Genomic DNA, 25,211 nt, shown 5'->3' with positions numbered 1-25,211 from the left:
CAGCACCCATAGTCGGGATCGAACCCGGGTCTCTGGTGCTATGAGGTGGCAACTCTACCGCTGTGCCATTGTGTTGTCAGTGAACAGTTTTTGGTGCCAAAGTGCTGTATCTTCCTATCCACAACGACGGATTAGTTGGGTGTATTTTGGTGCTGTTCAGTTATTGCTTTTGGAGCTTCCAGAGGAACCATTCCATGGAAGAGGGAGGGAAAGAGAAAATACCAGTCACTGCCATACTGAGGAGGCCTCTGTAGGGGTGGAAGTTGGACCATAGGCTTTTGGTTTTGAGCATTTCTCCACATGTCCAAATATGTTATTCTATACATTCTGCATGGGAAATAGAACAGTACAGTACAGTACAGGAACCGCCCCTTTAACTGACACCGTGCCGAACATATTGTTAAAATATTTGAGCAAGAGTCTTGACCCAAAATGTCACCTATTCCTTCTCTCCAGAGGTGCTGTCTGTCCTGCTGAGTCACTTCAGCTTTTTGTCTATTCATCACCTTAGAAACAGGCCCTTCTGCCCATTGAGACTGTGCTATCAACCACCCATCAACATTAACCCCACTTCTAAGAATTCTCCCCACATTCCCTTTCAATCTGTCCAGATACGAGGGTGTTGCCAGGACGTGAGGGCCTGAGCTACAGGGAGAGGTTGGGCAGGCTTGGATTGTATTCCTAAGAGCGCAGGAGGCCGAGGGGTGATCCTCGGGTGGTCGAGGGGTGACACATCACATAAGGGTCACTTAAGGAACATAAGGAACACTTTCACCCAGGGTTGGGGAATCAAGAACCAGAGGACATAGGTTTAAGGTGAGAGGGGAGGGGGGGGGGGGGGGAATGATTTAATAGAAACCTGCACAGCATATTTTTCCACTCTCGGGATGGTGGGTGTACGGAACAAGCTGCCAGAGGAGGTAGTTGAGGCAGGTACTTTAACAGCAGTTCAAGATACTTGGATAGGAAATAGAGGGAGAAGGGCCAAAGGTGGGAATAGATGCAGTATCATCTCTGGTTTGGATGTGTTGGACCGACAGGCCTGTTTCTGTATAGGAAGGACCTGCAGATGCTGGTATAAACTGAGGATAGACACAAAAAGCTGGAGTAACTCAGCAGGACAGGCTACATCTCTGGAGAGAAGGAATGGGTGACGTTTCAGGTTGAGACCCTTCTTCAGACCCCCTTCCATTGACTCCATTTACACTTCACACTGCCTCGGCAAGACCAGCAACATAATCAAGGATGAGTTGTATCCTGGCCACTCCCTCTTCTCCCCCCTCCCATCGGGCAAGAGGTATAGAAGTATGAAAACGCACAGCTCCAGATTCAGGGACATTTTCTTCCCAGCTGTTATCAGGCAACTGAACCATCCTACCACAACTAGGGAGCTACTGAACTACCATCTATCTTATTGGCGACTCTTGGACTATCTCCGATTGGACTTTACTGAACATTATTCTGCACTAAACGTTATTCCCTTTATCATGAATCGGTACACTGTGGATGTCTCGATTGTAATCATGTATTGTCTTTCCGCTGACTGGTTAGCACAAGACAAAAGCTGTTCAATGTACCTCGGTACATGTGACAATAAATTGACAATAAAGTTGAACACCAAACTCAAATGTGGACCTCAACCTCGTGGACTTGTTGTTCACAATCGACAAGCTTCTGAACTGTGCGCTATAGGGCCTGTCCCACTTGGCCACCTTTACGGCGACTGCGGCATCATTGACTGACGTATCACGTCACCGAAAAATACGCAGCGTGATGACGTGTGATGCGGCGTGATCACGTATGACATGCAGTGTTTTTTTCAAGTGTCGCAACCACTTTTTTGTCGCCGCTGGACTTTGAAATGTTCAAAATCTTTTGGCGACACTGATCTGATGCCGGCAAAAGCGCCAAGTGGGACAGGCCCTTTAGTGTCATTGCTGTTGATGTTGGCATGCTTGCTCCTCGTCACTTCACCCAGTGACCTCTGTATCACCACAGTATGACGATCACTTAGCTAAAAAATGTTTTAGAAAAAATGTTTTCAAGAGAGAGTTAGATTTAGCTCTTCGGGCGAAAGGAATCGAGGGATATGGGGAAAAAGCAGGAACGAGGTACTGATTTTGGATGATTAGCCATGGTCATATTGAATGGCCAACTCCTGCACCTATTTTCTATCTTTAGAAATGCTATTAAGGGTCTTGCCATTAACTGTATGTGACCATAAGACATGGGAGCAGAATTAGGCCATTCTGCCCATTGAGTCGACTCCTTATTAAATCATGGCTAATGTATATTACCCTCTCAACACCATTCTCCTGCCTTCTCCCAGTAAACTTTGACGCCCTTCCTAATCAAGAGCCTCTATGCGAACCATTGCACGATGGCAACAATTCAGGCCACCAGATGTGGCCGGTGAATCGCTTTGCTGCTAATGGTGTTTCTGCTTTCAACGCTGCCTAACGTGGAACTGTGTGTTTATCCCTGTTCCAGTTTGCCGTCACCCCACTTTGCTGTCCGAGTCGCAGTGCCATTTTAACCGGGAAGTACCCGCACAACCACCAGGTGAGGAACAACTCGCTGAGTGGCAACTGCAGCAGTGCGCAGTGGCAGAAGGTGATGGAGCCACAGGCCATCCCCGTGTACATGAAGAAGAGCGGCTACCAGACCTTCTACGCAGGCAAATACCTCAACCAGGTACGGTGGTTTATCAGCCCCTTGATGGTACTATTGTCCAAGTCGCACTGCTCACTCAAACATTTCAACCTGGCTTTAAAAAATCTTCAGACAGACACAAAATGCAGGGGAAATTCAGTGGGTCGGGAAAGTATCTCAGGAGGGCGGGGCTAGGTGATGCTTCAGGTTGAGACCCTTCTTCAGTCTCAACCAAAACATCACCTATTCCTTTTCTCCGGAGATGCTGCCTGACGTGTCCAACACCTCGGGACCTGGCTTTGTAGCAGCTTCTGCGAACCGCTGCCCAATGTAACGCTCGTCAGGAGCGATTCACCACTCGCTCTCTGCCCACCGCCCGCCACCCACCACAAACAGACGCCTGGGTCCGCTGTGACCAAAACCCATTACAGAGAGGTCCATAATTGTGAGGATTTAAAGTCCTGTCCCACGGCACGAGTTCATTCCAAGAGCTCTCCCGAGTTAAAAAAAAAAAATCAAACTCGTGGTAAGCACAGAGAAACGTCACCCATTCCTTCTCTCCAGAGATGCTTCCTGCCCCGCTGAGTTACTCCAGCATTTTGTCTCTATCTTTGGATCACGTGCAAGCAGCTAAGATTAGTGCGGGTGTCAAGGGTTATGGGGAGAAAGCAGAATGGGGTTAGGAGGGAGAGATAGATCAGCCATGATTGAATGACGGAGTAGACTTGATGGGCTGAATGGCCTAACACTTATGACATTAAGATTTGTTTAGCTTGGCATCATGTTTGGCATGGACGTTGTGGGCCAAATGCTGCATGATTCTATGTTCTCTTCCATGAACAGTCATTTGCGGAGCTGCTGAGACTTGAACCTTCTCTGAATTGATGACCCAATGAACCTCAGTTGAGGAACTTGGTAAATAATCAAAATATGGCTCGCTGAAGCTTGCTATAATCTTGGAGCATTGGAGAGGGTAGGCTGTTGGAAGGAAGTCTGATTTATTGTATTCACTGTAATTTAGGATGAGAGGGGATCGTGTAGGAACATATAAAATTCTTTAAGGATTGGACAGGCTAGATGCAGGAAAAATGTTCCCCGTGTTGGGGGAGTCCGGAACCAGGGGTCACCGTCTAAGAATAAGGGGTAGGCCATTTAGGACTGAGATGAGGAAAAACTTCCTCACCCAGAGAGTTGTGGATCTGTGGAATTCTCTGCTACAGAAGGCAGTGGAGGCCAATTAACTGGATGTTTTCAAGAGAGTTAGATTTAGCTCTTGGGGCTAAAGGAATGAAGGGATATGGGGGAAAAAGCAGGAAGAGGGGACTGATTTTACATGATCAGTCATGATCATATTGAATGGTGGTGCTGGCTCAAAGGGCCGAATGGCCTACTCCTGCACCTATTTTTCTTTGTTTCTATGTTTCTATGATTTAATCCCTCAATCTCTTCTACAAAGTTGTACAAATAGTAAAGAATTGACCACTGTCTAATGGTATTTTGGAATACAATAGGTGAGAAAAAAAATACTTGCTAACTTTAAGCATTCAGCTCCGATATATTGAGCAGATCCAAATGAACAAATGTTTGCCATGAGCTCTTAGGGAAGTTAAACATTTTAAAGCAGTTACTTGCCATTGATTCACACTGTGTACACAACAGGTAGAGTGAGTTACTGCAACTCCTTTAACTATTGGGGGAAAGAGATGGTTAAATATCGCTGTTTGCACTGAAGTTGGTCAACTGATCTACAGCACAAAGGTGCTTTAATCTCTATTGACACTGGTCACACACTGACCTTACACATGCTGTTCTGTAGCGCCACCTCCACACCCACAACCCACCCACCCACCATGATCTGATACAAAGGTTTGCCTGGGATTTGTTTCTTTGCCACTTCTGGCCCTGTACTTAAAGCATTACATTTATAGAAGACAGAAACTGCTTTTGAGGGTGATGAATAATTGTGGATAACTTAAATTCTAAAGTTGGCTGTAAATTCTTAACTTTTAAATGCCATCAAACTTAAAATAAAACTTTCAACCATTTTGCCAGGTACCTGTATCGGTGCATAGACACAGAATGCTGGAGTAACCCAGTGGGACAAGAGGCATCTCTGTGGAGAAGGAATGGGTGACGTTTCAGGTCAAGACCCTTCCTCAGACTAGTCCTGAAGAAGGGTCTTGACCGAAAACACTTTTGTAAAGCGAAAGCTGGAGAGTGATGGAACAAAGCCAGGCGAATGATAGGTAGGGGGGGGGGGGGGGGAAGGGAAGGGAAGGATGGAATAGTTGGAGAATGGTTGTCCATCAATGTTTGTCCATGGAGTGAAGGAAATAGGCAACGATTCGGGCCGAAACCCTTCTTCAGACGAATGGGAGAAGCCCAGAATGTCACAGCACCGGAGGCCTGGGTTCTATCCTGAATGCCAACTCCGGAATTCCTATTTTCTTCGCTCCATAGATGCTGCTGCACCCGCTGAGTTTCTCCAGCATTTTTGTGTAAACTCGATTTTCCAGCATCTGCAGTTCCTTCTTAAACACAAGGTCTGGAAAGAGATGGGGAGAGGGAGGAGAGTGTGATGTTACCCCAGCAAAGACATAATGTTAAATTTCCTAGATCAACTCAGCAGGACAGGCAGCACCTCTGGAGAGAAGGAATGGGAGATGTTTTGGGTCGAGACCCTTCTTCAGACTGTCTGAAGTCAGGAGTCTGAAGAAGGGTCTCAACCCGAAACGTCACCCATTCTTTCTCTCCATAGATGCTGCCTGTCCCGCTGAGTTCCTCCAGCATTCTGTGTCTATCTTTGATTTAAACCAGCATCTGCAGTTCCTTCCTACACATGTTAAATTTCCTGGTGATTTATTTTCTCCAGGTCACTCATCTGTTGTATTCCTTTCCATTGGGTTAATTTGTTTGTTTTATTCCCTGACAGTACGGGCACCCTACAGTTGGTGGAGTGGCGCATGTGCCCGTGGGCTGGGATCACTGGCACGGGCTGGTAAGCTGATGATTTATCTGTGAGCAGATTTCAAGGTAGAGTGTTTGTCATCTCCAAGGATTATAATGGGAGATATTTGCCCTTGAGCAGTATGTATCTCAATCTCTTCAATGTGTGGACTTAAACTTTAGTTGATGTTTCAAGATATAGCCTGGAAGAAGGGTCTCAACCCGAAACATCACCCATTCATTCTCTCCAGAGAGCCTGTCGGTCTCGCTGAGTAACTCCAGCATTTTGTGTCAACCTTCAGCCTATTAAGCCATGCCAACTCTCAAACGCCATTCACACTAGTTCTATGTTATTCCAGTTTCTCGCCATTCCCTACACACTAGGGGCGATGTGCACAGGGCCAATTAACCGACATATATTTGGGATGTGGGAGGAAATCTGAACACCTGGAAGAAACCCACTCAGACACGGGGAGAGCGTGCCAACTACACAGATACAGTGACCGTATTCAGGATTGAACCCAGGCCTCCGGTGCTGTGACAATCTGGGCTTCTCCCATTTGCCTGCTTTTGGCTCAAAAGCCCTTTAAACCCTTGCTATCCATATATTCATCCAAATGCCAACCAGAAGAGGTTTATCAATTTGATGTCTTGGTTAGAGGGAATTTCTGTTTTTGATATAGTCTGCGGAAGGGTCCCAAACTGCAATGGTGCCTATCCAAGCCTTCTAGAGATGCTGCATGACCCGCTGAGTTAGACACAAAGTGCTGGAATAACTCAGTGGGTCAGGCAGCATCTCTGGAGAAAAAGGATGGGTGATGTTACGGGTTGGGACCCTTCGTCGGACCCTTGAGTCTGAGGCCCGTTCTGTAAAGTCAACCATCCTTTCCCTCCAGAGATGCTGCCTGACCCACTGAGTTACTCCAGCACTATGTCTATCTTCGCTCTCTATCGGCATCTGCAGTTCCTTTCTACACATTTTGACCTGCTGTGTTACTCCAGCACTTTGTGTTCTGCCCAGTATACTAGCATCTACAGTCCTTGTGTCTACAATCAGTCTGAAGTGGGGTCCTGAGCCAAAATGTCACTTATTGATGTTCTCCAGAGATGCTGCCTGACCCGCTGAGTTACTCCAGCACTTAGCTTTGCACAGTGTGTTCCTCTAGCTTTTGCTAGTAGATGGACAACTCTCTTGTTTATTGGATCTGATCGAGATGATTGAGAAAACGCCCAGTTGTTTAGCATCTTTCAGATTAACACCTTCATTTGCAGTGCATTGCTTTAGTCCACAAGGTGATCTCCAGGTGCTATTTCTCCATTACAGGTGGGGAACTCAAAGTATTACAACTACACCTTGTCGGTCAATGGTGCAGCTGAAAAGCACGGAGACAACTATCAAAGGGACTACCTGACTGACCTCATAGTAAGCCTCGGCTCTCCTCAATTCCATTAACGCTGTGTGAATCGGAGTAACTATTGATAAGGAAATATCGGGAATTTTGCTTCTTCATTTAAGGGGAAAATGTATCAACTGCAAAGAGAAAATATACAATTAATGACAAGACCCTTAACAGCATTGATGTACAGAGGGATCTTGTGGTCCAAGTCCATACCTCCTTGAATATGGCAACACAAGTAGATGGTGGTAAAGAAAGTGTATGTATGCGTGCCTTCATCATTCGGGGCAACGAGTATAAGAGCCAGGAAGCCATGATGCAGCTTTATGGGACTTTTGTGAGTCTGGGTGTAAAGTATAGTATTCAGCTCCTTCACCACATTAACACTGGTCGTGGATGCTTTGGAAAAGGTGCAGCGGAGGTTTACCAGAATGATGCCTGGATTAGAGGTGTTAGCTACAGGGAGAGGTTGGACAGACGGATGGTTTTCTCTGGAGTGCGGGAAGTTGAAAGGAGACAATAGACAATAGGTGCAGGAGTAGGCCATTCGGCCCTTCGAGCCAGCACCGCCATTCAATGTGATCATGGCTGATCATCCCCAATCAGTACCCCGTTCCTGCCTTCTCCCCATATCCCCTGACTCCGCTATCTTTAAGAGCCCTATCTAGCTCTCTCTTGAAAGTATCCAGAGAACCGGCCTCCACCGCCCTCTTGAGGCAGAGAATTCCACAGACTCACAACTCTGTGTGAAAAAGTGTTTCCTCGTCTCCATTCTAAATGGCTTACTCCTTATTCTTAAACTGTGGCCCCTGGTTCTGGACTCCCCCAACATCGGAGAAAATGTTTCCTGCCTCTAGCGTGTCTAAACCCTTAACAATCTTAAATGTTTCAATAAGATACCCTCTCATCCTTCTAAACTCCAGAGTATACAAGCCCAGTTGCTCCATTCTCTCAGCATATGACAGTCCTGCCATCCCGGGAATTAACCTTGTGAACCTACGCTGCACTCCCTCAATAGCAAGAATGTCCTTCCTCAAATTTGGAGACCAAAACTGCACACAATACTCCAGGTGTGGTCTCACTAAGGCCCTGTACAACTACAGAAGGACCTCTTTGCTCCGAAACTCAACTGTGAGAAGTGAGAGACGTATCTAAAATAATGAGAGGCGTAGATAGGGTAGACAGTCAGACTTTAGGGTAGACAGTCAGAGCCCTAGTGAGACCACACCTGGAGTGGGAGCCCTAGTGAGACCACATCTGGAGTCAGAGCCCTAGTGAGACCACATCTGGAGTGGGAGCCCCAGTGAGACCACACCTGGAGTCAGAGCCCTAATGAGACCACACCTGGAGTCAGAGCCCTAGTGAGACCAGTGGGACAGCCCCTTTAAGCACCATTGGTGTTGATGTTGTAAAGCTGAGGTCACTACAGGTATTGAACCTACACTAAAGCTGTAGGTTCAATACATTCACAAATGAGGCAGAGTGAAGGGCAAATGTATTTTGTACAACAAATAAATGGGTGGGGAGGAGGAAACACGGCTTAACTGTTGCACACAGATGCATCCTGTCTTAATTAAGAAATGTGTATTTTCATTAAATTAAGTTAGCAATAATTTTTGGTCTTAATAATGAAGTGTTCTTTTTCTGTGGTTTGGAGAGGATTATACATTCAGTTTTTGTTCCCCGTTTGTTTGTAACCCCTCTGGGAGATACTAAATGTATAAGAGATGTCTGAACTGTTGACTTCTCCCACTGCAGCAGTCTACTTCAAACTAAAATCAGAAAGTTGCAATTGCAGTTTGTGTTATTTGCCAATTGGTTGGTTGGATTTGAGCTTGAGGTCTGGTTTCTAACTTCACCAGTGTTGTATCTCACTATCTTGGTACGGCAGGCAGTGAGTTTACAGAGGGACTATTAATCTACGAACCCGCACGTCTTTGGGATGTGGGAGGAAACCGGAGCACCCGGAGGAAACCCATGTGGTCACGGGGAGAACATGCCAATTGTACACAGATAGTACCGGAGGCCAGAATTGAACCTGGATCTCTGGCGCTGTGAATTAGCTGTATAACTGTGCCATCCTATTTATTTTTTGGGGGGTAAAGGTTGGCTTTTAGGGTGCTGAAATAGAGATGTATGCGAGCCTGTGTTTGATCATCGCTGCGCTTTGCCCAGGCCAACCGCTCGGTGGAGTTTCTGGAGTCGAGGAAGCGACATGTTCCATTCTTCATGGTGCTGGCCACCCCGGCCTGCCACTCCCCCTGGACCGAAGCCCCCAGGTACAGCAAGTCCTACATCAGCACCAAAGCTCCACGACATGGAAGCTTCAACGTTCATGGCAAGGTGAGTAGAACAAGCTTGGCTGCGTTACAGGGGCCCAGCCCTCTGGAACACAGAGAATTCGGGGGGAAATTTAACTGAGATCAACTTCCTTTCAAGAGTCTGTTAGACTTTAGAATTTAATATCAGAATCACACTTTATTCACCAAGTATGTTTAGCAACATACGAGGAATTTCATTGGCCTGGTCAGTCATACAATAAAAATCACTCAAAAACGCATTTTAACATGAACATCCACCACAGTGACTCCTACACATTCCTCACTGTGATGGAAGGCGAAATAAAGTTCAAGTCTCTTCCTTCTGTTCTTCCTCGGTCGTGGGCCTCGAGCCCCCGTTGATCGCTGATCAGCGCAGAATCGGTGGGCCAAAAGGCCTGTTTCCGCGCTGTATCTCTAAAGCCTATAAGGATCTTGAAATCTTAAGTGTTTCAGTTAATTTTTTTAAATCTCTCAAGAGTTTTGAAGAAAAAAATTAACTGAAACACTTAGACTTTAAGATCCTTTTAGGCAATAGAGATACAGAGTACAAAAGGGGCCCTTTGGCCCACCAAAGCCGTGCTGACCAGCGATCACTATTCTACATGCTAGGGACAATTTACAATTTTACCAAAGCCAATTAATGTACAAACCTGTACGTCCTTGTATCGTGGGAAGAAACCGGAGCACCTAGAGGAAACCCACCTGGTCACGGGAAGAACATACAAACTCCACACAGACAGCACCCCAAGTCAGGATCGAACCCAGGTCTCTGGGGCTGTAAAGCAGCAACTCTACCACTGCGCCACCGTGCCACCCTGAAGAATGGTTTATTCTCATATGTAGTTTTGTTTAGAGATACAGCATAGAAATAGACCCTTCAGCCCACCGAGTCAATGCTGACCCACAACCATGCGTTCACACTACTTCTATGTTATCACAGTTCCCCATCCATTCCCTGCAAATTTCTCAGAGGCCAATTAACCTACAAACCCGCTCGTGTTTGCGATGTGGGAGGAAACTGGTGCACCCAGAAGGAACCCGTGCGGTCACAGGTCGAACATGCAAACTCCTCACAGGCAGCGCCCGAGGTTGGGATTGAACCTGTGTCTCTGATGCTGTGAGGCAGCAGCTCTACCCGTGAGCCACTGTTCTACCTAGTGGACAGCAACAGAACAAATTAATTCTTACTTGCTGAAGATAGACACAAAAAGCTGGTGTAACTCAGCGAGACAGGCAGTATCCCTGGAGAGAAGGAATGGGCAACGTTTCGGGTCGAGACCCTTCTTCAGACTGGTTTGGGATAAGGGAAACGAGAGATGTATCTTTGGTTGTGTCTATCTTTGGTTTAAACCAACATCTGCACAAACCAACATTCCTACACAATTCTTACTTGATGCTACTTTGCTGGCCCATTAGCACAGAATACAAATAAATAAATATACAATAATCAATAAACTGTGAATTAATAAAACAGTAGTAGCAGGTAACCAGACCATAGTGCAAAACCAAGGTGTGTATTGCAACCAAAACAAAGTCCTCAGTTTAGTTTATTGTCACATGTAGTGAGTAATAGTGAAAAACCTTTGTTGCGTGCTATCCAGTCGGCAGAAAGGCTATGCATGATTACAATCGAGCCAAGCAAAGTGTACAGATACAGGGAATAACGTTTAGTGTAAGGTAGTACAAGAGTCTCCAATGAGGTAGATAGTCGTTCAGCACAGCTCTCTAGTTGTGAAAGGATGGTTCAGTTGCCTGATAACAGCTGGGAATAAACTATCCCTGAATCTGGAGGTGTGCGTTTTCACACTCCTGTACCCCTTGCCTGATGGGAGAGGGGAGAAGAGGGAGTGACCGAGGTGAGACTGGCCTTTATTATGCTGCTGGCCTTGCGGAGGCAGCGTGAGGTGTAGATGGAGTCAATGGAAGGGAGGTTGGTTTGTGTGATGGTCTGGTCTGCATTGTGAACCTGGAGGCCACGGTTTTCAGGCTCTTGTACTTCTTCCCGATGGTAACAGCGCCTGTCCAGGTGGATCAGAGAAACTTTGAAACATAGAAACATAGAAAATAGGTGCAGGAGGAGGCCATTCGGCCCTTCGAGCCAGCACTGCCATTGTGATCATGGCTGATCGTCCCCTGTCAATAACCCACCATTTCGCTTTTGGAAGCTCAGGGGGGAGTTGGTATTAACGTTTCCTTCATATCATTATTGAGCTGTTCTCAAAATAAAATGAACACAAGGAAACCATGAAGTTGGGCAGTGAGTTGGTTTTGAGTTGCAATGATTAAGACCTGCCAGTAGATGGCAGAAGCAGCCACCAGGTGAGTTAATGCACAGGAAGGAACAGCAGATAGATGCTGGTTTACACCAAAGATCTTTCTGGTCGAGACCCTTCTTCAGACAGAGTCGGGTGAAAGGGGAGCGTGAGTTATGAACAGGTACAAAGAAACAAATCAACCAAAGTTATGCAGAAGGACAACTCAAAGCCAGTAACGATGAACAAGGGAAGGTAGAGCCCACAATGGTGCATTGTTGGCTTTGGAGGAGGTGATAACGAGTGATTACAAACAGTGAAACTAGTTGGATGATTAGGGTGGGGGAGAGAGAGAGAGAGAGAGAGAGGGGATGCAAGGGTTACTTGAAGTTGGAGAAATCGATATTCATGCCGCTGGATTGTTAGTGCAAAGGCTTCATTGCGCTAACTCACTGTAGAATTAATTACCATTTAAGATCATTCTCCTGAGTTTTTGCTCACCTGTTGCGTTGTCAATTGACCTCCGCAACTCCCTGAGTTTCATAAACAACGTAGACATGTCATCCTAGACCTGAGGACATATTGATGCAAGATAGACACAAATTGCTGGAGTAACTCAGTGGGTCAGGCAGCATCTCTGGAGAAAAAGGATGGGTGACGTTTCGGGTCGAGACTCTTCTTCGGAGTGAAAGTAGGGGGGGGGTGGAGGATGATGTGCTGAAGGTGAGAGAAGGTCAGGGCTGGCCACAAACGGCCTCTGGCAGGAAGGTGACTGGTAGGTCCATTGACTGGGAACACGAGAAACGATGTGGAAAACTGTGGAACTGGCAAAACAACTAGGGGGGAGAGATGAGGGGAGTGCAAGTAGAAATTGCTCAGAATCATCCCCCTTGCACCCTTCCTCCACTCTAGCCATTTACTGGATTCACAGTTCTCCAAATTGTTGTCCTCTTGGGTTCACCCCTAACCCCCCCCCCCGTCAAACAATGTGGGCCACCAGGCCACCACCCTGCCTTAAGTCATTTGTGGCCGGCCTTGATTGTTACTGGTCTTCTCGTGCCTCCAGGACCTCACCCACCCCCCCCCCCCCCTCTCCCCACCGCCCTTACATTCAGTCTGAAGAAGGGTCCTGATCCGAAACGTCACCCATCCCTTTACTCCAGAGATCTTGCCTGACCTGCTGAGTTACTCCTGCACTTTGTGTCTATCTTTGGCATAAACCAGCATCTGCACATCCATGTTTCTACATATTAATATAGTTATGCTGGGAACTGGGACAAGATACAACTGCTAAGAAAGTCTCAGTTACTATTTAAAATGGTCCATGCTCTCTCTCTCTCTCTCCCCACAGAATAAGCACTGGCTGATCCGTCAGGCTAAGACACCGATGAAGAATACTTCTATCCAATTTTTGGACAATGCTTTCAGGAAAAGGTACTCTCCTTGCATTTCAAAATTTGATTCTGTCGTAAACTATTTTTCATGGCGTTGAAGTCAGTGGTGTTGTAGATAGTGAAGATGGTTGTCACAAATTACTGCAGGATCTTGATCAGTTGGGCAAGTGGGAGTAGGAGTGACTAATGCAGTTTAATATAGTGTGAGTTATTGCATTTTGGGATGTCAAACGAGGGCAGGACCATCACAGTGAATGTCACGGCCCTGATGATGCCATGAAGCTGTAGAATCTAGGAGCGGAGGTGCATTGGAAGTGGTGTCACAGATAGATAGGGTGGTCAAGAAGGCTTTCAGCACATTGGCCTTTTTCAATAATAGAGGTTGGGATGTTATGGTGCAGTTGTACAAGATGTTGATGAGGCCACACTTGGAGTATTGTGTTCAGTTTGGTCAACCTGTTATAGAGAAGATGTTGTCCAGCTGGAAAGAGCGCAGGGAAGATTTACAAGGACGTTGCCAGGACTCGAGGGCCTGAGCTGTAGGGAGAGGTCGGGCAGACTAGGACTTTATTCCACGGAGCGCAGGAGGATGAGGGATGATCTTGCAGAAGTGCATCAGATCATGAGGGGATTAGATAGAGTTGATGCACTGAGTATTTTATCCAGAGTAGGGGAATCAAGAACCAGAGAACATGGGTTTTAGGTGAGAGGGGAAAGATTTGATAGGAATCTGATGCAACTATTGCACACATGGTGGGTACATGGAATGGGTTGCCAGAGGAGGTACATTTGGACAGGTACATGGATAGGAGAGGTGAGAGGGATATGGGGCATCTTGGTCAACTTGGGCCATAGTTCCTGTGTTGCAGCAGTCTCCATGCTGTATGACTCTAAGTGGTGCAGTTTACTGGACCCTAGATGCTGCTGGCGGGCTTTGGGGCTTTTAATTCCAGTTGAGAGAATGTATGCTAATTATTTCTAGCTAAGTCAAAGTGATTAATGTTTTTATTTTCTACAGTGTAATGATAACTAGTCTAGAACAGTAAAGGACAAACTCCAAGCTAAACCATATAGGATCAGTAGGTCCTGTTTATTAATGCAGCAGGAATGCTCCACTTGTTTCTGTGTCGAGGCTGTCTCGCCAACAACTTGGTTCAATTGATCAGGATGATTGATTCGATTATTGTGGCGTTGTCTAAAGAAGGGCCCCGACCCAAAACGTCACCTATCCACGTTCTCCAGAGACGCTGCCTGCCCCCCTTGAGTTACTCCGGCACTTTGTGTCTTTTATTGATAAACCAGCATCTGCAGTTCCTCGTGTCTCTGGCAGTGTAGATCAGGTTGGCTGCTTGGTCAAGTGTCGCAGTCGCAAACTTACCGGAGGAGATGACTTTTGCAGGGTGGTCCACCTAGCCTTCATGAAGGGTAAACAACAGTGGCAGAGGGTGATGTGCCCTCCGTCCTCGCTGCTAACCTCCTAACTCCACGTGTACTTGCTCCTCTTCTCTCAGATGGCAGACGCTGCTCTCGGTCGATGACCTGGTGGAGAAGGTGATCAAAACACTCGAGCAAGTGAAGGAGCTGAACAACACTTACATCTTCTACACATCTGACAATGGCTACCACACCGGTATGTTTGGCTTGGCTTTTTCGATTGGGTGCAGCATGGATCTAATGGTGACCCAGGGATCTGCATTCAGTCCCTTCGGCCCCACCGTGTCTGCGCTGACCAATGCTCACCCGCACACTAGTTCTGCCCTACACACTAGGGGCAGCTTACAGAGGACAATTAGCCTACAAACCCACATGCTTTGGGATGTGGGAGGAAACCAGAGCACCTGGAGGAAACCTACACAGGTCACAGGGAGAACGGACAAACTCTGTACAGACAGCAGCTGTAGTCAGGATTGAACCTGGGTCTCTGGCGCTGTGAGGCAGCAACTCTACCATGCCGCCCTGCTTGGCATTTGACAATAGACAATAGGTGCAGGAGTAGGCCATTCGACCCTTCGAGCCAGCACCGCCATTCAATGTGATCATGGCTGATCATCCCCAATCAGTACCCCGTTCCTGCCTTCTCCCCATATCCCCTGACTCCACTATTTTTAAGAGCCCTATCTAGCTCTCTCTTGAAAGTATCCAGAGAACCTGCCTTCACCAGGTTCTGAGGCAGAGAATTCCACAGACTCACCACTCTCTGTGAGAAAAGATGTTTCCTCATCTCCGTTCTAAATGGCTTACTCCTTATTCTTAAACTGTGGCCCCTTTGGATGGATATAGGAATGGGAACGCCCTTTAGAACTCCAGATTTGCACCAACATCTTTCCAGCTGCATATATTTTGCATAAATGCAAGATTGTAATTTCATTCCAAAGCTCTCCACAGAAGATATTGTTAAATTCTTGAAGTTTTATCCTTCCTTGCTTTAGACATTATATTAATGAACAGACAACGAATTGATTGATTGAATGATACTACATGGAAACAGGCCCTTCGGCCCACTGACTCCATGCTGACCATCGACCACCCATTCACACTAGTTCTATGCTATCCCACTTTCTCGCCACTCCCTGCACATTCGAGGCAATTTCCAGAGGGCCAATTTAACCGCACATATTTGGGATGTGGGAGGAAATATGACAGCACCCGGAGGAAGCTCACGGGGTCACAGGGAGAACGTGCAAACTCCACACAGACAGCGCCACCACAGTCAGGAAGGAACCGGGGTCTCTGACGCTTGCCGCCCAATGTTAGAATCTCCTTTTGTGGAATGTCGCATCAGGGAAGGTGGACAAAAATGCTGGAGAAACTCAGCGGGTGCAGCAGCATCTATGGAGCGAAGGAAATAGGCAACGTTTCGGGCGGCCCGAAACGTTGCCCATTTCCTTCGCTCCATAGATGCTGCTGCACCCGCTGAGTTTCTCCAGCATTTTTGTCCACCTTCGATTTTCCAGCATCTGCAGTTCCTTCTTAAACACGTAGCATCAGGGAAGTTGCTTTGGGCTATTATTGGAGTTTGAGTCCATGATAACTTGTCCTGGACCACCTATATTGAAGCAACAGCCAAGCAAGCACACCATGAAGAATGTGTTCCTTCATGCACGTGACTGCTGTCCTATTGATGTTGGATATGTCGAAGGGCCTGTTTCCACGCTGTATCTGTAAATTAATGCCTGGCTTCTGTTTGCAGGGCAGTTCTCTCTCCCCATCGACAAGAGGCAGCTTTACGAGTTTGATATCCGAGTGCCGTTGCTGGTTCGTGGACCCGGCATCAAACCCAAGCAGAACATCAAGGTATACATGTCTGACAATAGACAATAGGTGCAGGAGTAGGCCATTCGGCCGTTCGAGCCTGCACCGCCATTCAATGATCATCCCCAATCAGCACCCTGTTCCTGCCTTCACCCCATATCCCATGACTCCGCTTGGTTTAATAGCCTTCTCTAGCTCTCTCTTGAAAATATCCAGAGAACCGGCCTCCATTGAGGCAGAGAATTCCACAGACTCACAACTCTCTGTGAGGAAAAGTGTTTCCTCGTCTCCGTTCTAAATGGCTTATCCCTTATTCTTAAACTGTGGCCCCTGGTTCTGGACTCCCCCAAAATCAGGAACATGTTTCCTGCCTCTAGTGTGTCCATTCCCTTAATAATCGTATATGTTTCAATAAGGTCGCCTCTCATCCTTCTAAACTCCAGAGTACACAAGCCCAGCCGCTCCATTCTCTCAGCATATGACAGTCGCGGGCTTCACTTAAATCTATTGGTGCGTGCACCACAAGAATCATAGAGTAATGGAATGATACAGTGTGGACACAGGCCCTTGGTCCCAACTTGCCCACACTGATCAACATGGCCCGGCTACACTAGTCCCACCTGCCTGTGGTTGGCCCATATCTTGTCCTATCCATGTACCCGTCGAACTGTTTCTTAAATGTTGGGATAGTCCTAGCCTCAACTACCTCCTCTGGCAGCTTGCTCCATGCACCCACTACCCTTTGTGTGGAAAAAGTTACCCCTCAGATCTGTTCCCCTCCACATTGAACCTATGTCTTCTTGTCCTCGATTCGCCTACTCTGGGCAAGAGATTCTGTGCATCTACCCGATCTATTCCTCTCATGATTTTACACACAATCATTGAATACCTGAAGAGCTTTAAACTAATGTTTCCCTTGTCATTCTTGGGTGTCCAAATGCAGTTCACTTTCAGCACTGAAATGCATAGTCTTGCAATGTTGTGTACAACATTATGCTGAGGAGCAGTCAAGATCGCTGGGCAGATGGAGTTATTGTGCTGGACACAAGGGACTACAGACGCGATGTGTAGGAAAGAACCGCAGATGCTGGTTTGCCCCGAAGATAGACACAAATGCTGGAGTAACTCAGCATTGCAGGCAGCAACTCTGGACTGGACTGAAAGAATAAGTGACGTTTCGGGTCGAGACCCTCCTTCAGTCAGTCTGAAGAAGGACCTCGACCCGAAATGTTGCCCATTCTTTCTCATCAGAGGAACTGCAGACGCTGGGATGTTAAAGCAAAAGGACGCAAGGTGCTGCAGTTAATTAGTTGGTCAGGCAGCATCTGTGGAGAATGCGGAGAGTTATTGTGGCGTGTAATGTAAGGGTTAAACAGACTGAGCTCAAATTGTCAGCTCAATTAGCAGCAGCACATTTCAAACCCTCCCTGAGAAAACAAGTAGATGTATTTGAAGTATGCTTGGGACCAGTCGATCATGAGGACATGGGCAAGCTCACTGAGATGAGCTTTGCTTTCCCAGAGACATCCCAGAATAGCTCTGTGTCTGAGCACACAATTCACACCATTATGGTACCATGGAGGATAGCTAGGTTGATGCATAATCACCTGTCCCTATAGATAAAAATTATTATATAAATACATGCTTCTACCTAATAGGTGCAGGAGTAGGCCATTCGGCCCTTCGAGCCAGCACCGCCATTCAATGTGATCATGGCTGATCATCCCCAGTCAGTACCCCGTTCCTGCCTTCTCCCCATATCCCCTGACTCTCTTTTGAAAGTATGAGCATGAGCTTCATCTTTGGGGAAAGAAAAGAGCTTCACCAAAAAAAAGGGGGAGAGAGGGATGGAGGGGGAGAGGAAGAGGGAGCACCATGGTGTGTGTCGGTGCCAGCCAGTGCAGACATGGGACTCAAATACACAGAGTGTTGTTAGAGTTATATATTCATAGTTTATAGTTTTCTGTGTTTGCTTGAATAAATAGTTATTTGTGCTCTTCACCAAGTGCTTGCTCTGAACCAAGCGGTTGATCTAAATCCTGCATACATTGCATGGCATGAGTTGGCTGTGATTGCATGGATGGTCTAGGCTGTGTGCTATTGTAGAATCATTAGCTGAATTGCGTCTTTTGATCTGATTATTCTGCAGGAACCCGTACTTAATATAGACTTGGCCCCGACGTTCATGAACATTGCTGGATACGACACATGGAAAAGCATGGATGGCAGGTCCTTCCTCCCCCTCGTGGTGAGTGGTCAGGAACTCTCTTCTCATTTTCAGGTGAAACTGCTCCCAGCCACTGAGCAATGTCACAGGCCCGGCCTTCGATCCAACTTGTCCACGCCAGCCTGGGTGCCTTGCTGAGCTAATCTCATTCTCTCATCCTTTCCAAAACGTGAACCTCTACCATTCCCTCGGGCGTCTCATTCCATATACCATCCACCCTTGGTGGGGGGGAAGTGGGCGCGGAGAACGGATGGTGCCCCTCTGGACTCTATTTCAATTTCTCCCCTGGGAAAGATAGCGTGCTATCCAGTCAAAGAGAAGACTATACACCATTACAAACAAGCCATCCACTGTGTACAGATAAAGGATAGAAGCAGAAACATAGACAATAGGTAATATGTGCAGGAGTAGGCCATACAAGCCAGCACCGCCATTCAATATGATCACGGCTGATCATCCAGAATCAGTACCCCGTTCCTGCTTTCTCCCCATATCCCTTGATTCCGTTAGCCCTAACAGCTAAATCTAACTCTCTCTTGAAAACGTCAAAAGGTAGAGGTTCATGGGTAAAAGGAATAACATTTAGTGCAAGAAAAAGTCTGATTAAAGATAGTTTAAATGTTTCCAATGAGGTAGATGGGAGATCAGGCCTGCAATCCAGCCCTCATGGGAGGATGGTTCAGTTGCCTGATAACAGCTGGGAAGAAACTGTCCCTGAATCTGGAGGTGTGAGTTTTCACACTTCTGTTCCTCTTGCCTCATTGGAGAGGGAGTGAGACTCATCCATGATGATGATGCTGCTGACCCGGCAGAGGCAGCGTGAGGTGTTGATGGACTCGATGGAAGGGAGGTTGGTTTGCATGAATGTCCTGGTCTCCACAACTCTTTGCAATTTCTTGTGGTCTGGGATGGAGCTGTTGCCAAACCTGATGTATCCCCAGAACAAACTTTCTGTGGCGCATTTGTAGAATTTGGTGAGGGGTGGCAAGTTGGCGTCTGTGCCCCTGGAACCTCTACACTGCCACCACTCGGCTTCCAGGGAAAATGGTCTCGGGGATAGTTGGTGCGAGGGTAGAAAGGCTTACTGCCCCCTCATTGCCCATGTGCTGAGGAAGGTGTGGAGAGGCCACCCTCTCCCCGAAGATGCAAGAATGTTTGTGTCCATCACAGACCCTAGAATGGCAGCACAGCTGGTAGAACTGCTGCCCCATGGCACCAGTGACCCAGGTTAGACCCTGACCTCTTGTGCTGTCTGCGTGGAGCTTGCACGCTCTCCCTGTGACACACTGGGTTTACTCCAGTTTCCATCAACATGCCAAAAGATGTTGAAGGTTAAATGCCTCTCTGTAAAATGTCTCCAGTGTACAAGGAGTGGATGAGAAAGGGAGAATACATCGAACTAGTGTGTATGGTGATCGATAGTCGGCATGGACTGGGTGGTCCGGAGGGCACGTTGCCACGATGTATGTCCAGTGTAAACTGTATTTGAACCCATCTAGGTACAAGAGGTTGTGGTTCCAGCAGATGGTGTTCACTGGGCAACAGACTCGTAGGAAAAGCATGAAGGAATTCCTGTCCACCTTTAGAGCAGCCAATACATGCATCATTCCTTTCACTTCAGAGGTAGAATATTGTTAAATTAACAGTTAACAAAAAGTTTTTGACTGGACCTGTGTTCACGTGACTATAATAAACTAAATTAAATCAAATGGTGCCGTGAGGATTTGTGAGTATCTTTGACACTCAAACGCATGAAATCTATTAATATAATTTTGGGCTGCACGGTGGCGCAGCGGTAGAGTAGCCGCCTTGTGGCACTTGCAGCGCCGGAGATCCAAGTTCGATCCTGACTACAGGTGCTGTCTGTACGGAGTTTGTACGTTCTCCCTGTGACCGCGTGGGTTTTCTTCGAGATCGTCGGTTTCCTCCCACACCCCAAAGACGTACAAATATGTAGGCTAATTGGCTTGGTAAATGTAAAAATTGTTCCTGGCGTGTGTAGGATAGTGTTAACGTGCGGGGATCGCTGGTTGGTGCGGACCCGGTGGGCCGAATGGCCTGTTTCTGCCCTGTATCTCTAAACTAAACGAAAAGCGACCACATCAATGCAGGGAATGACCATGGTTTATATGTGGTGCCCATCTCGAATATCGACAGTTGCCATGAACTCCTGCATGCTTAAATCCCTTGTTTTCTATAGAGAACGTTGTTTTTTGAGCACTCTCATATGCTTCTATTTATTCTAGGACCCTTCGCAGAATAAAACACATTGGCGCACTGACTTCCTAGTGGAGTATACTGGGGAGGGCAAGGACAAGGCTGACCCTATGTGCCCACATGTTGGACCTGGGGAGGCAGTGAGTATGTTTTATATACGTTTTATACAGGATCTCCAACCTTCAGGAAGCCAGCAAACGATTAATATAAAGGACGTTCTTTTAGGAAGGAGATGAAGATAAATTCCTTTAGTCAGAGGGTGGAATTCTTTGCCACTGAAAGCTGTAGAGGCCAAGTCACTGGACATTTTTAAGGCAGAGATAGATAGATTTTTGGTTAGTACGGGTGTCGGGTTATGGGGAGAAGGCAGGAGAATGGGTTAGGAGGGAGAGATAGATCAGCCATGATTGAATGGCGGAGCACACACACACACACACTCACTCACTCACTCACTCACACTCACATTCACACTCACACTCACACGCTCACTCACACTCACATTCACACTCACACTCACACTCACACTCTCTCTCTCTCCAAGCCAATTAACCTACAAACCCGTACGTCTTTGGAGTGTGGGTGGAAACCAGAGCACCTGAAGAAAACCCACTCTGACTTTAGCTGTGTTTGGAGATCACTCTTTTTGTGTTTCTGGAATCAGCATGTTTTTGAACAGCTTGCATCTTTGAAAAGTATTTTGTTTAAATCCACTCCATTCCTTATCCTAGGAATGTTTCCCCGACTGTGTGTGTGAAGATGCTTTCAACAACACCTACGCCTGTGTGCGGACATTGTCCAAGATCAACCTGCAGTATTGTGAGTTTGCGGACAGAGAGGTGAGTGGAGTAGCTGGGTCCTGCCGCTGATTCTGTCACCTGCCTTCAGTTTAGTTTAGAGATACAGCGTGGAATCAGGCCCTTCGGCCCACCGGGTCCGCGCCGACCAGCGATCCCCATCCCCGCACACTAACACTATCCTACACACATTTACCAAGGCAATTAACCTACAAACCTGTACGTCTTTGGAGTGTGGGAGGAAACCAAAGATCTCGGAGAAAACCCGGAGGTCACGGGGAGAACGTACAAACACCGTACAGACAGCACCCGTAGTCGGGGTCAAATCCGGGTCTCCGGTGTTGCATTCGCTGTAAGGCTGTGTCCTTTCCTGCTTGTGTGTCTTGTTCAGTGTATGTTTGTTCCAACACTGTACATTACACCCCTTACTCAGTTACAGTGGACAATCGGCAATAATGGACACCATCTCCCCCCCACCCCCCAACCCCACCCGGGTCTGTTATAACGAGTGTTATCTGTACACCCAACCCTGAGTTTAGTTTAGTTTATTGTCACGTGTACCGAGGTACAGTGAAAAGCTTTTGTTGCGTGCTATCCAGTCAGCAGAAAGACAATACATGATTACAATCAAGCCATTTACAGTGACAGATATATGATGAGGGAATAACGTTTAGTGTAAGGTAAAGCCAGCAAAGTCCGATCAAGGATAGTCCGTGGGTCTCCTATGAGGTGGGTAATATTCACTGTTCTCTGGTTATGGTATTTTCACACTTCTGTATCTTTTGCATGATGGGAGAGGGGAGAAGAGGGAGTGACTGGGGCGCGACTGGTCCTTGATGATGCTGCTGGCCTTGCCGAGGCAGCGTGAGGTGTAGATGGAGTCAATAGAAGGGAGGTTGGTTTGTGTGACGGTCTGGGCTGCGTCCACAATTCGCTGCAATTTCATGCGGTCTTGGATGGAGCTGTTCCCAAACCAAGCTGTGATGCATCCCGATAAAATGTTTCTATGGTGGAGTTTAGTCTGCTGTGACAGTCTTGGTCTCTTTAACTTTCTCTTAAGTTTTTATTATTTTCTTCTAACTTTTAAGAACTTTGTGGAGGTCTACAACCTGACCTCTGACCCGCATCAGCTGACCAACCTCGCCAAAGCTGTGGACCCCACACTACTTGTTAAGATGAACCAGAGGCTGATCAAACTGGAGTCTTGTTCTGGCAGTGATTGCCGAACTGTTAAACGAGAGGAGGATCGGTGAGTTCCCACACAAGGTCACTTGGCTTCATCTTTGTACCACTGTGTTTAGTTCTAGAGATATAGCGCAGGAACAGGCCCTTCAGCCCATCAAGTCCACACCGACCAGCGATCCCTGCACATTAACACTGTCCTACACTAGGGACAGTTTTTACATTTATAGACAATAGGTGCAGGAGTAGGCCATTTGGCCCTTCGAGCCAGCACTGCCACTCAATGTGATCATGGCTGATAATGTCATTGTACGAGTCAATTATGAACCTACAAACCTGTACGTCTTTGGAGTGTGGGAGGAAATCGAAGCTATCAGAGAAACCCCACGCAGGTCACGGGGAGAACGTGCAAACACCGTACAGTCAGCACCCGTGGCAAGGATCGAACCCAGGTCTCTGCCGCTGTAAGGCAGCGACTCGAACACTGTGCCACCGTGCCCCACTGTTGCTTCCCCTGTTCCCTACACTCTGCAGATTAAATTGTACAGAGACACAGAATGCCAGAGTAACTCAGCGGCTCGGGCAGCATCTCTGGAGAAAAGGAACCCTGAGATGAGGATCTCTCCGTGTGAATAAGGGTCCTGACCTGAAACGTCACCTATTCCTTTTTTCCAGAAATGCGGAGTTGGATTCATGGGAGGTTGGTCTTGGAGGGGAGGGGGCTCCTCAAACTGCGGAGCATCCTGGACAATACTGCACACCCCCTCCATAACACACTGGTCAACCTGAGGAACACCTTCAGCAACAGACTGGTTCCACCAAGATGCAGCACAGAACGCCATAGGAGATCCTTCTTCCCTGTGACTATCAAACTGTACAACTCCTCCCCCTTCTGTCGTGGGGTGGACTGAGACTGACTCCCCTTCACCCCCCCCCCCCCCCGCACTCCCTCCCCAATCTTTACACATCCCCAATCCTTCCCACTCGTCACCTTAATCTCTGTATGTCATGTTGTCACTTGCGGGCGGAGCACCAATGCAAATTCCTTGTATGTGAATACTTGGCCAATAAACTTTCATTCATTCATTCAATCCTTTCCACATTACTTTAATTTCATGTTTCATGTATTTTGTAATTTTATGACTGTCGGCAGATCAATTTCCCTCTGGGGATGAATAAAATGCTATCATTCCGCATCGTAGAGATAAATATTATGCATTCTCATGAAACCTCCAACTATATTGTGCTTCTTTTAATTTAAATTTTAGATTTGATTCCTAGCTGGAGGAATATTGAAGAGTTGCTGCCGTTTGTGGATGTTCCTTTAGCAGGTGAACTGTCTGGATGTTCAGCTTCCATCCACAAAAGAAATACTGTGAATTGTCGACCAGCTTTCGTGAGTCCACAAAGAATCCATGAGAACGCAATTAACCAAAGTGTGCAATAAATCAAATCAGGAGGAGAAATCGCCGAATTACAACAGTATCCTTTGCTTGTTTGTAAGGAGCAAGAATCTCTTTGGCCTTATACCGAGCCTCTGATGCCCATCAGCACTTTTTCGGAGGGTCATGTATAGACGCTTTCCCTCTCCATGATCTGTGAATGGAAGTTGTCGAAGTTATGTACCGAGCAACAGCTTGATCTATGGTTGTTGGCTTGGCTTTTAGATTATTTTGCTTACCAAGAGTCGATATTTACCCCCTCTTACTTCTCCCCCCCCCCACTCCCTGGGTTGTGTTCTCGATATTGATGAAGGGTTGGGGAGATGGTTCCCATGTATGCCCATGTCCGAGTGAATTGCCATCGAGGTGGATGGGAACCGTTCTGCCGCATAGGAACTCTCTGCTGGCAACGCTTCACGAAATCGGACCAGCCCACGGCAAGACCAACATTTAACGGATGCCCAGAGTGGAGTCATTCATGAAACTGGCTGTAATGTTTCTCGGGTGACGATTGGCTGACGCAGTTGCAAGCCCCCAGTGATCGCCTGAGCCGGTGACCTGTTGTTGTGCTTGCTCTCCATAATGAAACATTGATGGCAGCTGAAGAAGTGGCATTTATGTGGGAATCAGCTTGCAGACTTGAATGGTTCGCTTCATCCCGTACATTCACTTCCAATCCATTAGTTTATACTTGGAATTGTGCCTTATGCTGGAAACCTTTTTTTTGCAATTACTACTGCGTTGAAGTAATCATCTCTTTTGGGAATTTTGACTTGTGCCGTGTGTTCAGAAGATTTTTGTTTTTTGCTAACAGTATCTTTTTGTATGAATAAATAAATACTCTTCTCAGTGTAGGCGAGTAACAAACTTATAATGCAGACATGGACTTTTGATTAAAAATTATTATTGCTTAGTACTTGCTCAGATTATGTGTGGTTTATTTGAAGAGGATGATTGGTGTTGCTTATTTAATTTTTTTCCCTGTTAATGAATCTTCTTCTTATCGAGACCACACACAAGATTAGAAGTTGTTCAGCCAGAGCTGAACACACTTCTCGGCATCTGCACAATGGTGTCTGTCTTGCGCTTCTTGCGCTTCTTGTGCGTGGTGGTGGAAAGATTGGTTGAAACAGGG

General features: G+C 46.9%; 1 protein-coding gene across 2 annotated transcripts in view; it reads left to right on the top strand.

Annotated features, from left to right (window-relative positions):
• Nucleotides 1-24,995, top strand: part of LOC116967272 (N-acetylglucosamine-6-sulfatase-like) — a 43,847-nt gene extending 18,852 nt beyond the window's left edge. Inside the window, exons 3-14 of one of the 2 annotated variants that reach the window (XM_033013758.1) lie at nucleotides 2,491-2,694; nucleotides 5,585-5,650; nucleotides 6,923-7,021; nucleotides 9,171-9,338; nucleotides 12,920-13,002; nucleotides 14,474-14,592; nucleotides 16,153-16,256; nucleotides 18,364-18,462; nucleotides 20,688-20,798; nucleotides 21,387-21,494; nucleotides 22,541-22,701; nucleotides 23,966-24,995. In XM_033013758.1, coding sequence (XP_032869649.1) covers nucleotides 2,491-2,694; nucleotides 5,585-5,650; nucleotides 6,923-7,021; nucleotides 9,171-9,338; nucleotides 12,920-13,002; nucleotides 14,474-14,592; nucleotides 16,153-16,256; nucleotides 18,364-18,462; nucleotides 20,688-20,798; nucleotides 21,387-21,494; nucleotides 22,541-22,701; nucleotides 23,966-23,969 — 1,326 coding nt within the window. In that variant the 3' untranslated portion in view covers nucleotides 23,970-24,995. Of the gene's footprint in view, nucleotides 1-2,490; nucleotides 2,695-5,584; nucleotides 5,651-6,922; nucleotides 7,022-9,170; nucleotides 9,339-12,919; nucleotides 13,003-14,473; nucleotides 14,593-16,152; nucleotides 16,257-18,363; nucleotides 18,463-20,687; nucleotides 20,799-21,386; nucleotides 21,495-22,540; nucleotides 22,702-23,902 lie in introns of both variants that reach the window. The other variant, XM_033013757.1, reaches the window with a different exon arrangement.
• The last annotated feature ends 216 nt before the right edge of the window (nucleotides 24,996-25,211 follow it).

This window comes from Amblyraja radiata, chromosome 39 (genome assembly GCF_010909765.2).
Source record: "Amblyraja radiata isolate CabotCenter1 chromosome 39, sAmbRad1.1.pri, whole genome shotgun sequence".
NCBI classification, from domain to species: domain Eukaryota; kingdom Metazoa; phylum Chordata; class Chondrichthyes; order Rajiformes; family Rajidae; genus Amblyraja; species Amblyraja radiata.
Note: the sequence above shows the minus strand (reverse complement) of the source record. Positions and strands in the feature narration are given on the sequence as shown.